We start from the raw sequence: 14,293 nt of genomic DNA, 5'->3' as shown, positions 1-14,293 counted from the left end.
TCAGGTTTGGGGGAAGTGCCATTTAGCCGTTTCCAACAGGTAAACTACATATGTGGCTCACCCTTGTTGAGCCTCCCAAGCTTCACCAACCTTTTGATGAAACTCCTGTAATTATTACATGCTGGAATTGGTTTCCGGCAGTTCTAGGAATATTTTGGAGTAAATTGAAGGATTAGTTTCTCCAGGCAGCCTTTGCTCTCCTGGCAGGAATAAGGCAGGAGTTGTGGACCTGGGCGGTGACACTGCTGCTGTCCATGGCAGTCCCTGTTCTCACTGTCGCAGCTTCTGGTTTCTCTCATGAATGAAGACTAAGAGGTCACAGGGAGGGGAAGGGTGCTGGAGCAGGGCCAGCTTGCTGTAATGTGGGCAGATAACATGAAGGCTGGTTTTATCCAATCTCTCTAAGCAGGGGAGACCTGGAGACAGGGAAAGGGATGTATGACTCCCTCAGACCTCCTCCGTACACCAGCGCTATACCCACGAAACAAGGTGCCTCAGCACCCTAACTCACGTGTCCTTGCTCCCCACAGGCCCCTCTGTGTCACCAGGGGAGGTTGCTCTGGGCTCAGACAGGGTGCACAGGCAGAGCCCCGGATAGCAGACAGCCCAGGAGCGGGTGTGTGGCTGTCACTCAACCTCGTGGAGAAACATGACTGGTCAGATGGGTAGGAGATTCCTGAGGTATTTACATTGGCTGCTGTGATCTGAACATTTTGAACTAGGGCTTGCAAGATGTCCATTTTCTCTTTGAAACTTGCTGTCTAATCAAGCAGTTATCTGTGGCACTTCTCCAGCCATTAAGACTTATTTCTCTGCAGACTGCCTTTAGCTGGACAGGAATGACCCTAACCATGTGGGTCAAAGAAAACTCAGTGGTGGGGAGGGTAGGATGGTGCTGAGCGGCTGCACCACACAGAGGTCTGGCTCTGGCTGAAACATTTACTTTCAATAACCCAGTGTTAACCCTATGTTTGCTTCTCATCAGCATCCTCTGCTACCATGAGGGAGGGATGGTGGACACAGAGAACAGCCCCCTGAAGATTCCCGACCTACAACAGTAGCTCGGGGCACATGAAAGACAGGCACGGCATCCAAACAAGTATTTAGCCAAGATGCTAAAAACTGAAGCCTGCTGATCTTTTGAAATGGATTCATGTTAAAGTACCTCAGGCAAAACTAAAGCCACTGAGGACACATTCCCCCATTTCCATCCAGTCTGTGTGTCACGGGGAAACGGGTCCAGTCCTGAGTAGAATCTGCTAGGAACTGAGATTTTAAGGGCGGCATCCAACAGGCATACGGGTGCCAGATGGGAGTTGGGATTTCTTGGACCATTCTCCTTTGACATCATTCACTGCCAGTCTCACATCTTAATTGTTTTTCAGTCACGGTATTTAAGGGACACAGGACCCCTGTAGGTGGGTGTTTATCACCATATAGATTGTTGTGCATGGGGGAACTTTGCTGGCTGTCCTGGGTTGCTCCTGTCAGAGGCTGGCACAGGCGTACAGATCACGAGAACATGATTAAATCAATGCTGGTTTCTGGCGATTCCCTCCATCATGTGACTCAAGTGGAAAAATGGCCTGGTTCCTTTTATTCAGAATACAACCCTTTCCTCCAGCCCCATCCAGGAGGAAAACCATGACTCATGATCAGGACGCAGATGCCCTGCTCAGGTGGGCGCAACGAGGTGATCACTAAAGTTCACTCATTACTTGAACAGATGTGTGAAGGAAGCCTGGCTTCTCACTGTCTCAACTGACCCAGGAGAACGTCATCAACAATTTAAATCAAGAAATTTTCTACCCTGGCTTTAGCTTGTTTTAGACCTTTAGGTAAAATTACACTGCTTTCCCACTACATTTTGAAAGCGTCCTTCACTTAGAGAAGCAACATCAGCAGAAGGTTATTACTTTGTCTAAGCATAAAAAAAGATTGCATTACCCAAGGTTATTAACCCCATCCAAAAGGCAAACCTCCATCCCCGTCCACAGCAGCATTGTCAGTGGCTCCCAGTGAGGAACCCAGGCATAGCACTAACAAACAAGGACACACTCCAATTCATGGGCCGCTCCAGCCCAGAGGTAATAGATGCCTTTTCCCCTGCTCTTCAATGCAGTTTCATTTGCAGCTTGTTTTAAAAAACCCTCAACACTTTGAAAGCTAGAAGACTACTGGGCAACTGCTCGTGTCTCCTGGGGGGACCAGAAACTGTCCCTAATGCAGTCAGTGCTGGGCATTCTCCCAACATCCCTGGTGAGTGGTTATGTAACTGGATTGCAGCATCTGACTGCTAGGCCTCTCTCTGTGACTGAGACATCAGACCTACTGTGTCACATGCTCTGCTCACACGTTGCTGGTCCAAACTGAGCTGTGATGGAAATGAATCCCACGTGGGATTGCAGAGATTTAGCATGAAGAAAAGAATGTAAGATATCTCATTAATATTTTTGGTGTTGATGACATGTTGAGCTGATGATGTTTTGGACTGGGCTGAATAAAATACGTTAAAAATAATTTCATGTTTTCCTTTTTCACTTTATTGTGGCTACTAGAAAATTTAAATTCCCTATGTGACACCTTCCATTTCTACTGGATAGTACTGGTCTTTTCTAACCTTCACGTGATTCTGCTGTTGGAAGCAATGAACACAATCCTGCCAGGCGACAGTCCAACATTTGAAGACTATCGCCAACCACTCCATCGTTTCTTCTCATGCTGATAAGCCCCTCCTTGCAAGCACTCCTTCTATGGTACATGTGTTAAAAAACATTTATCAAAACTTAGAAAATGACAAAATGGTTGTAAACTTGCCAGACAATTTTTTAATAGCCTGTTGACTTTCAATGGGCTCCCCAGGGATGGAGGCTTGATTTGACGGGGCTGTGAACATCTGGCCCCTTATCGGTTGGGGCTCTTAGTTTAACATGTAGAAACTCTAAGGTTATTCCTGTTCTTATAACCTTAGATGCAAAGCGAACATTCCGCCAACAGATCTCTTAAAATGAGTGAAAACAGGAATCATGTAATTGTAAGAGAGACAGTGACAAACTAGAATGTCAACAGAAAAACCAGGATAGTGATGTTTCTAGAAACTGCCTTTGATGAAACAGTTGAAGAAATCAATTAAATATTTATTGAACAAATGCAAAATAAATGAACTCGGGGTGTTTTAACCTGAAAATACAATAAACAACTTCAAATATTCAGAGGGCTATCACACGAGAAATGAAAGACTTGTTTAGTATTTTTCCAAAAGGCAGAACTAAACCGAGGGATAAACACAGCACCCAGCAGGCTGCAGGACAGCGGTACAAAGTGTTACTTATCTCAATAGCTTCTTCGCAATACATGTTTCCCTCTTCTGAGAAGAAAACAGTACAACGTAACACTTCTCATGAGCGTCTTAAGTGTCTCAAGTCCCACTTCCACGGCAGGCCCTCCACTGCCAGCAATGGATACACTCACACTAAGAGAGGACCCTAACAATCTGGTTCGCTAAGGAAACGCCTCTTGTTCCTCAGCATCCTGTATCAGTGACTCGTGGGAGCGGAGGAGAAAAGAGAGCATATTCTCCAAAGAGGGTGCATCAGGACCACCCCTAATTCATACAATGCCCCCAGGGACAGCCTTCCTCAAACCGGATGGGATAGCACCGGGTGCGGGTGGGACAGACGCTGCCACAGACCGTGCTACATGAGGCAGGGGGGCTGCACCTACGAGTCCCAGAAATATAAAGCTGACTGCGTTGTCCTGGCAGCCTCACCCAAACTGCCAGCTACCACCAAAGGAGAACTGTCTCACAACTATTCAGCATGATGTGTAAGGACAAATATATATAATATGCTTTATATAACATCTGTATTTTATCACATACTCAGTACGGAACGCTGAGGTGCTCAATCCATCCAATAAACCGAAAACACAAAATTACATTTGTCAGGATATGCGACACTGGATCATAAAGCAGATGAGACGTCAATTTTCAAGGAAAGCCACGTAATCGGTGAGCCTGGCGAGCTGCTGTTCGTTGGGGATCGGCGGAACTGGGGCAGGCTCTGTGCATGCAAGAGTCACAGAGTGAGTGTCCAGAGTAACAAAGCTTTGGTTCTGTAACCCCCCATCCTGTATCTTTAATTTTACAATAAGAAAACTTGCCCAGATTTGCCCTGACTTTGCACATTTGAAAAACAAGCCGAGAAGTTTCAAACTTTTATGAGTTTTCCCAAACTGGGAGTAAAGCCCCATTGGTTTGTTGTTACTGAAGCTAACATGCAACATCTCTGTGAAGAGAACACTGCTCTCCTTGGGAAGACCCCACCCACGTGACATGTAACTCAATGAATGAACCACTGAGTGCTTCCCAGGCTACAAGCACTGCTCTGGTAGGACTTCTGGGATGCTGCTGAGAGGCCCCATCACAGCTCCCCGCCCGACACTAAGGAGGCTCCACGGCTGGGCCCCAGGGCACTAGCGCTCAAGGTGAGCTACAGAGGGGAACCCACACGTTCACTCTTACAACCAGGTGTATTATCCTATCCTATCTAATAAAAGAGTAATATGCAAATTGATTGTCACTCCAACACACACGATGGCTGCCCCCATGGGGAGGGACCAGGCCTGCAAGGGAGGGCAGTTGGGGGTGATCAAGCCTGCAGGGGAGGGCAGTTAGGGGTGACCAGGCTGGCAGTGGAGGGAAGTTGGGGGCGACTGGGCCTGCAGGGAAGGGCAATTGGGGGAGACCCAGGCTTGCAGGGGAGGGCAGTTAGGGGTGACCAGGCCTGTAGGGGAGGGCAGTTAGGGGCAATCAGGCTGTCAGGGGAGCAGTTAGGCATCAATCAGGCTGGCAGGGAGTGGTTAGGGGGTGATCAGGCTGGCTGGCAGGCAGAAGTGGTTAGGGGCAACCAGGAAGGCAGGCAGGCGAGCAGTTGGAAGCCAGCAGTCCTGGATTGTGAGAGGGATCCCAGATTGGAGAGGGTGCAGGCTGGGCTGAGGGACACACCCCCCACCCCATGCACGAATTTCGTGCACCAGCCTCTAGTTATAATTACCAAATAAAGAATTTAATCTCTTTACAAGGTCAGAACTAAAAATAAATAAATAAATACTACAAAAAAAAAAAAACAATTAAGAACAATGAAATGTATTTTAAATGAACATATGAAAATACATACCTGATAAAGGAATAAACCTGTTAAAGGAAACATCCAAGGCCCCTGCAACTAAATAAGCAAAATGTAAAGTCCACTTACAGAAGTCATTACAAAGAATTTCCACACACAACATGCATTTTTAACGCGATATGCATTTACGGCCACTTATTTGTCAACAGAGCTACCACTGCCCTCTATTTGATTTGCTTCTCTTGTCCTCTAGATCGCTGGGCCTGGCTTCCCTCTGCACTTGCGCAGGGCTGAGCACCCTGACATCTGTGCAACACTCGACTCTGGAGCAGCAATGTCAAACAGGAGCTCAGTGTTGAACAGATTGGAAGGGCTGTGGGGTGGGCAGTAAGGCCGGCTCTCAGCCCAGGCAGAAAGGAGCCTCCTGAGCAGTGGAAGGAAACCAGGGGCAGGACCGGGCCTGGTCTGAGCAGAGAGGAAGGCGGATGGGCTGAGAGCTCACACTGGGACAGCACAGCCAGCCCATCTAATTTAAAGCCTTAAAAGGAAGACCAGGTAACGTAATTGTGTGAAGGTGGAAGCCACTGAAAGTCTTGTTTAGAAGAGTCTACGTGTCTACAGTACAAGAGGAAAGGGGAATATCTAAGTATTAAAATAACTTCCTAAGGCAACAGTTTAGACCAGCCTTGGGCAAACTACGGCCCGCGGGCTGGATCCGGCTGTTCTATCCGGTTCTCTTGCTCTCCCCTCTGCTCCTTTACTTTGAATTTATATTAGTTCACACAAACACTCCATCCATGCTTTTGTTCCGGCCCTCCGGTCCAGTTTAAGAACCCATTGTGGCCCTCGAGTCAAAAAGTTTGCCCACCCCTGGTTTAGACAGTAAGGATGAACAGTTAGAAATGGCTCCATAAATGAAAGAACGGGAGATTAATATTTAGTAAAAGTTAAGCTGTAACAGAAATTATAAAACACCCACATAAAATAGTTTTTTGTACAAGAGATACATTTTTAATAATTAAAGTAAAACTAGGTGACTTTAAGATCCTTTCCACCCTACATGTCTGTCATTCTGTATTTAATATGTATTTTCATTTTGCTAGTACAGCAGAATCTTACATCAAGTTACTCAAATTTAATGTCTGAAAACTAAAGTGGTCCCAGGGAGTTCCATGCTGCACACACAGGTGAAGAGCTCCACCTACCTGGCTTTTTGGGCATGACCATTCTTGTGGTGGAGTCAGCTTGCCATCCTTGCTCCAATATACCTAAAATGTGTATTCAACACAAAAATGAAGAAATAGCCCAAACCCTCCATTTTCCTTTGTCAATGGCATCATTTTTTCAGAAGACCTGACACATGTAGTTTAACCTGTCATGTGCAGTTTTACTAGAAAGTTATGCTACAGACAGTGTTCTCATGTAATCTTAATTTTGAAACATTTGTAAAACAGATCAAAGCTTCCTTTTACTTTATCAGGCTGGTATAACCACTAATAGATGATGTGTTTTCTACAAAGTATTATGGTATTAACATGATCAGTTATTAAAAACAGACATAAAGAAAACTTACATTGTACTTTATGTAATCACTAGAGGCCCGGTGCGTGAAATTTGGGCCCCTGGGCGGGAGGGGGGGGGTGGGGTTTGCAGCGGGGAAGCCTGTCCCTCAGCCCGGCCTGCACCCTCTCCAATCTGGGACTCCACGGGGGATGTCTGACTGTCAGTTTAGGCCTGATCCCATAGGCAGTAGGACATCCCTCTCACAATCTGGGACTGTTGGCTCCTAAATGCTCGCCTGCCTGCCTGCCTGATCGCCCCCTAACTGCTCCCCTGCCAGCCTGATTGGCGCCTAACTGCTCCCCTGCCGGCCTGGTTGCCCCCAACTACCCTCCCCTGCCGGCGTGGTCGCCCCCAACTGCCCTCCCTTGCAGGCCTGGTTCCCCCCAACTGCCCTCCCCTGCCGGCCTGGTCACCCCCAACTGCCCTCCCTTGCAGGCCCGATCGCCCACAACTGCCATGCCCTGCTGGCCTGCTCGTCCCCAACTGCCCTTCCCTGCCGGCCTGATTGCCCACAACTGCCCTCCACTGCTGGCCATCTTGTGACGACGTGAGTGTGTTGCGTGAGGGCACGAGGACCACGTAGGCTTTTATTAGTATAGATTGTATCAGTAATAACAAAGGTGATGGAACTATACAAACAACAGCTGACATGTACAGAAAGCTGACCAGCAGGCACATGGTAGGTGCTTTTATAGGATTTTACATCATCACCATAATAGCTCTCTGAAGTGCACATGCAACCATAATTAAACAGATGTGGGAAATGAAGTAGGGAATTCGGCAATTTGTCCTAGGTCACATAGCTGGCACGGGTGTGGGACCACACTTCTACCCAGGGGCACAGCATTTATTGGATAACAAATTATGGATCTATTTCCAGAAAAGAGTCAAATAGATGCTTGCATGAGTAAGTAGTGGTACGATTTCCTCTGAGAACTTTCATTAACCTGCTTCCAAGTGTCCAGAGTTGTGCTAGGCCTTGGACAATGAAGGATAAGATGTGGTGCTCAATGGAACTCCGCTTTGCCAGAGAATGAAAACATCAATCATTATAAAACAGTGCCACACAGCGTGTGCAATGCTCTACCTCACTCCAGCACGGGAGAAACAAAAATGCATAAGCACATCTGGGGACAGTGGGCAGGAGTGGGTGCCAGCTCCCAGGGTAGAGGGATCAGTAAAATCGTGAGGGAGAAGATGGGCTGGAAAGGGGTGCTGGGATGAGTCCATCAAGTCAGAGTGAAGTGGGATTTCTAAATGAGCAATGAAGTCAACTCTTCTCTCTGCCTAATTTGGTGGCATTGGCACTTGCCCTGGTAATGACCATGTGGGTATTCACACACTGTGCCTGCCTTCAAGGCATCTGCTGCCTGGCCCTGCTGGGTGCTAGGCTGCGTGCTTCATGTCATCTCTCTAAAAACATGCACAGCAAACACCTCCATTTTCCACTTTCCTTGAAAGCAACAAGTAGGCCAACCATACCTTTCACAGCCTCTTCCACAGGGAGCCCGACAAACGCTGCGAAGTCATCAGCGATGATCGAGGTGTATGCCTGAGAGACCAGGGCGAAGGCCCGTCTCCTTGTTGCCTCTGTATGGGAGCAGAGGGTGGGCAGTGACCAAAGAGCTGACGTTTTGAAAAGGCGTAATTAAATGACATAAATTGTTCTTGTCCAAATGTGGTGAGACTAGATCAACCCAAAGACTTCTGTTCATTGGATGAATTTATAAAAGAGTGAACCAGGACGATTGGAAGCAAGTGTTGGAGGTGGGGGAATGGAAAGACAGGGGCAGGGACGAGTTTTATTATGTCTCATCAGGCTTTTCATCTTTGCGCATCTATGTACTGGATTGATTAGTTATAAAATCTAGAAGTTGGAAACATCACCCATGGAAGGCTGAAGTTGACTAAGTCCAAAGCACACAGTCTCTGAAGTTATCAGAGTATTACCAGATTTCATTTTAGTAGCAAAAAAACCTGACAAGAGCAATTTCAATCTAGAATTAAAAGACAGTGATGCCCCGAACTGTCGATGTCATCACAAGCAACATGAAATGAAGCAGCATGATTATAACAAATCTAAGAGTTCTGAAAACTGCCCCATTAGCAAAAAATATCTATTTTTAAACACACCACTGCCTTAATTCAACACTACAGCACTTGAGGGAACAAATATAGTCTAATTTGATTCTTAACCACAAAGCAACACTACCTCTAAGTGCTTCCATGATTGGCTGGACTGTCTCAGACCACTGGTGAGCGTTGATGGTCGTGTAGATTCCAGGGAAATCTCTCTGCCAGATTCTTTGTCCTACTGACCAAATTCCCCCAAGTTCAGAATTTGCCTGCAATAAATATTATTATTGTCTTTGAGGATATTCACTGTGCAGATTCATCAACAACTGTATCTTAAAACAATTCACCATTTCTTTTAAGAGATGTAATTACCTTTTAGCTCAATACCATAAAAAAGGTTTTTAAATGCTATGAATAGTAAAGTCTATTTATGTTTGATATATTTTTCGTTAATCCTCACTTGAGGATATTTTTCTATTGATCTTTAGAGAGAGTGGAAGGGAGGGAGGTAGGGGAAAAGAGGGAGAGGAAGAGGATGAGGGAGAGGGGGAGAGAGAGAGAGAGTGAGACACATTGATTGGCTGTCTCCTGCACGTGGGATTGAACCTGGAACCCAGGTTATGTGCCCCTGACCAGGAATTGAACCCAGGACCCTTTGGTGCTTGGGCTGACACTCTAACCACTGAGCAACACCAACCAGGGCTGATATAAATTTTTTTTTTTTAAATCTTTTTTTTTTTTAAATATATTTTATTGATTTTTTACAGAGAGGAAGAGATAGGGATAGAGAGTTAGAAACATCGATCAGCCGCCTCCTGCACACCTCCTATTGGGGATATGCCCGCAACCAAGGTACATGCCCTTGACCGGAATCGAACCTGGGACCTTTCAGTACGCAGGCCGATGCTCTATCCACTGAGCCAAACTGGTTAGGGCTAAATTTTTATTGTAATAGCAAATTAAGGCATGAGAATGCAGTCCAAAGAACTAAATATTAGATTACCTTAAAATTGTTTTTAAAGATGTATTTGCATTTCATTAATATATTAACACCGAATATATAACTGATATATACATAAATATATATATTAAATATATTTTTCTTATTGATTTTAGAGAGGAAGGGAGAGGGAGAATCAGAAACATCAACGATGAGAGAGAATCATTGATTGGCTACCTCTTGCATGCTCCCTACTGAGGATGGAGCCCGCAATCCAGACATGTGCCCTTGACCAGAATCAAACTCGGGATCCTTCAGTCCGCAGGCCGACACTCTATCCATGAGCCAAACCAGCTAGCGCAATATATATATATTTTTTTTAGGATATAAGTAATAGCAAAATGGCTAACAGCACAGACTTCCAATCTAAGATGTCATACACTGTAGCCTTTCTAAGGCTAAAGCTGCCAGTAACATCATGCACATAATTAATGCCTATTCTTTATTTAAGCCCATGAAGCTGGAAGAGCATTAACAGAATGACCCGGACACGAAGAAGGAGTAAAAATACTAATTTGGTCTGCTGCTGAATATTGCTAATCAACAAAGAAGTTTGGGTGGATTCTTGGTAATTTTCTGAAATTTTCACTTGACATTTATGCTAGACACAGTGAATCACTTGAAAGTAAAAATTCACTTCATTCCACTTTGGTTATTAAGAGGTTATTTCATCTAATCTCCTACCCAAAATAAGAAATCTAAAGTCTTAATTAGCAAAAATAATCTTAATTTTGTGAGTAATCACTACTTTTAGACTATTCTTATAAACATTACCAGGTTCAAAATAAGTACCGTAATAGAAAGCTACATAAATCAGTTAAAAAACAACAGATACCAGACCTTTATCTAAACTGGCTCAGTTGTTTACCTGGTTAAGTGACACATGAAATGTCTCAAGAAATCTGATCAGCAGGAGCTGAGTATATAGACTGCTATATCATCAAGGGAAATTAAAATTTCTGATTAGAAGAATTTGAAGATCTATTATTAAACTTTAATACTGGTTTAATAACAATTTCTGTGAACTATATGGGAAAGAAAACAAATTTTTATGAGGTGACCATTTAAATGAACATTGTTACTGTATTAAAGTAGAAAAATAGAAAGGATACTTACAGATTTTATAGCAGGTGGTATTCTTTTCCAAAGATATCTTGCATTATTCCTAATTTTCACCCCCAAGAAAAAATAATAAAAAAAAAAAATCACCTCAGTAAATGTTTAAAATTCTAGATCCCAATATAAACATCCAGAAGTATACTTTAAAATATTCTATAAAATACAAAGTAAAATTTAAGTTTTACATGAATTTGTCTAGGGAAAGTAACAGTAGTTTTCCAAATTAAAAGACATGAAATATATTTACCAAAGTAATATTTTGCCATTTGTAGTAAGTTTTTTAATTAATAATCCAGATCTTAAATTAAGGCAACAGTACACTAAAAGCACTAAGATTCAAGTAGAACTGCCTAAATAACTTCTCTATAAAAACAAGCTAACATATAACTTTCAGGGCTCTGGCGTTCCTTGACAACACGTACAGTACACAGGCTTTTCTCCTTGTCACCTCTCCTCCCACCAGTGGGCACAGAACCGCCAACACTTCAAGGCAGTTTTTAAGAGTTTGGAAGCCTGAACTACAACAAACACAGGATGACAGGATTATAATAAGTGAAACAGATAATTTATATGATATGTGTATGATAAAAATCTGGGTTTAGGTTTTTAAAAGACGTGAAAAAAAAGTCTAGAAGAATTTAACAGTAGTCATCAATGGGCCATAGAACTATGAGTTCCTCCTACCCCTTTGCAGTCATGCTTTCTTCTTCAAAAAATATGAATTAAGAATAATTAACAAGCAGAAAACTTCCAAGAAACCTCATACATGTTGGCAATAAATTCCTCTTAGTTTTCTCAACCTTCCCTTTCAATTTCTCTTGGTCTATTGATTACAAGTGAAGTTAAATAAATGAAGGTTATAAGAAAGTTTCATAAAAAGACAAAAAAGAAAAGATCAATAGGATTAAAGCAATTTGAAATGGACATTGTAGTTTCTCATAACAAACTAGAGTGCTTTTTAAGTGTATATAAAACAAATGTAGTCTAAAATAAATCAGCCTCATCATAAACTTATGATTCAGTATTTGACACAGATGTATTAAGTATTATAATAAAAGATACAGCTCCTCATGCCCATGTTTTAGTGATGGAGTTTTAATGTATGAATTCTCTATAACCTTGAAGAAATTGCTGCTCTTAGCTTTAGTAAAAAGTACTTACATGTCATTATGGAGCAGATATAAAGCTAGAAGTTGACCATACACTGGGGGTGTAGCAATTCCTCCAGGTGCCTAGAAGGCCAAAATGAAAAGAGAATAACTTCATTTACACTTATATTAAAACCCAGAGTATTAAGTTGAAATCTGTCATCAGCAGTGACTTATCTCTTCAGTGTCTGTATTTATTTGAACGCGATTATTTAAATAGGATCCTTTTCTCAGGTCTCAAATTCTTACATAAATTATCTTAGTATTATAAGAAACAAGTATTTCCAACAGATGCCTAAAGCATGATGATTCTGCCCATTATATCAAGTATGTTGAATATCTAAGTAAATGAGTAATAAACAGGAAAACATCACAGTTGAGTTACACATTTCTAACCTCATTCAACTTTCATTCATTTAAAAAATCTATTGTGTCTATTAGTAAGCAGCTGTTTTAGGCTGTTGTCTACTTTGGCTAACTAACTTCTTTAGACATGCTTTTTTTAAGTGCCTTTCTAAAATAAAACCTTAACTATAATAGCTGCATGATGTAACTTTCACCTCTTATTGAAGACAAATCGATAAACTCGTCTGCTAACATTATGGGACCAACAAGAGCTTTCTAAGCTAATAAAAGGTTCCAATGGTTATATCTTTGGTCTGTGTATGTGCGTGCACACGTCTTGAACAAAATCCACATTCCTCCACCTGCTCCCATAACCGGGGGCAGGAGGGGAGATGTTTTAGTCTAACACGAGCAGCACAGTGGAGGGTGTAAGGAGCAAAGATGAGCAAGATTTTCGGGCTCATTAGCTAAAGACAAACAACAAAAAGCTCACAGCGAATTCGGGCGACTGGGCCTGGATCCTTGGCTATCCGAACAGGCCAAGGCGCCAGACTCCACAGGCCCAGTTCCCGCGCCCTCCAGGCGCCCGCCCCCAGCCCCGCCCCCGATCCGCAGGCCCCGGGCCCGGTTACCCTGGAGACCAGCGCCGCCCGGGGCGCGGGGAGACCCCGCGGCTTCTCCCAGGGCTACGCGAATGGTTACCTCGAGCTCCTGGTTCTCGCACTGATCTAGCAACTTTTTGAAACTAAAGGCACCTTCTGCCATTACGGCCACGGGCATCTTCCCTGCCGGTCCTACTACTGCACCTTCCCGAAGAGCAGATCCCAAGCTATCCGGCGGGGAGTCTACAGGTGATGACGTAAGGCCGCCGTCGCAGCGTGTGCCCCTGCGCAGGCGCAACGTCGGTTCTGGCGCGTCGTAGGTCGTCGCGGCTGCCCGGCAGTGGTCGCCGCCGCTCTGGCCGGCGTTCTCGGTGCTCTGGAGGAATGGCCCGGCCTCGAGGGAAGTTATTCTGTGTGTGCGTGAACAAAAACCCTGGAAGGGAGGGCTTTGGGCCATGTTTGGGGGCTATTCGATGTCTCTCTCCTTTTTGAGGCTTAACACACACGCAAACGTAAAGGTTCAAAATCGGAGCGTTGGTTCTGCTCCCACACCTGCTCCGTCAGTCCTCCCCACCTCTGGAAAGGGCACACTGTCCTTCCACGTGGGGGACCCCACGTCAGAGGGCAGCCACCCGGGACCACCGACATGGATGCAGCGCTCTGCAGACCTGCCCACCTGCCTCCCTCCAGGCATCGCCCCACGCTGCCAAGCGGCCACAACGTTTTCTGAAACATCCGTTTTTGTTTTAGGCACCTGTCCTACTAGCACCTTCCCACCTTAGGCGTTCTGATGAGTAAGGAAGGACTGAAAGGAAAGGAACATTCCCTTTCCTGCTATGTTAATGTTATAATTTCAGCACAATCCAAGGAATACATCAGCATACTACACAGAAGTAGCGTAAGTAATCATAAAAACATTCTTGCAAAAGTTCTGAAAGGGCCTGGAGCTAAGGGCAGATAAATGTGAGGAGAAGTTTGGAGGCATAAAGAAAGCTGTAGAAAATGATGGCTGTGAAAGATGCCAAGGATTTATGGATAAAGCAGGGAAGAGTGAGGGCAGGGGATGAGGTAGCCCCTCACCTCCTCTATGAGTTCCCTCTGCACCTGTAAAACCAAGGTAACACCTAGGTTGCTCTGCAAGGCTGCTCTGAGGATTGAGTGAGATTACTACTAGTCTTGGTTCAGTGTCTGGGCTAGTTCATGGAGGTTACTGTTAATGCTATGAAAGTAGGCAGACGAAGGCTAGTTTGGGACGTTCCTTATTCACACAGGGTTTTAAGACACATATTTTTAAATATTTGATAAATCAACCAT

The 14,293-nt window shown here is 44.3% G+C and overlaps 1 protein-coding gene across 1 annotated transcript; it reads right to left on the bottom strand.

Moving 5' to 3' along the window:
- Positions 1 to 3,116: 3,116 nt before the first annotated feature.
- On the bottom strand, positions 3,117 to 13,284 carry COPS8 (COP9 signalosome subunit 8). The gene is made up of 8 exons (XM_080667258.1): positions 13,080 to 13,284; positions 12,046 to 12,116; positions 10,882 to 10,930; positions 8,902 to 9,034; positions 8,172 to 8,279; positions 6,332 to 6,394; positions 5,178 to 5,225; positions 3,117 to 4,061 (listed from the first exon to the last, which is right to left on the bottom strand). The coding sequence occupies exons 1-8, from the start codon at positions 13,155 to 13,157 to the stop codon at positions 3,982 to 3,984; spliced, it is 630 nt and encodes a 209-aa protein (XP_080523384.1). The 5' UTR covers positions 13,158 to 13,284; the 3' UTR covers positions 3,117 to 3,981.
- Between the last annotated feature and the right edge of the window lie 1,009 nt (positions 13,285 to 14,293).

The sequence above is a fragment of the Plecotus auritus genome (assembly GCF_963455305.1).
Source record: "Plecotus auritus genome assembly, chromosome: 5".
Classification (NCBI taxonomy): Eukaryota; Metazoa; Chordata; class Mammalia; order Chiroptera; family Vespertilionidae; genus Plecotus; species Plecotus auritus.
This window is presented reverse-complemented; position numbering and strand designations above follow the sequence as displayed.

Excerpts from the sequence above, each read along its gene's own strand:
- COPS8 (XM_080667258.1), bottom strand. The coding sequence starts at position 13,157 with ATGCCCGTGGCCGTAATGGCAGAAGGTGCCTTTAGTTTCAAAAAGTTG. Across the intron at positions 10,931-12,045 it reads TATCTGCTCCATAATGACAT|GAATAATGCAAGATATCTTT; the intron begins GTAAGTACTTTT and ends GGTGAAAATTAG. Across the intron at positions 9,035-10,881 it reads TACCACCTGCTATAAAATCT|GCAAATTCTGAACTTGGGGG; the intron begins GTAAGTATCCTT and ends TATTTATTGCAG.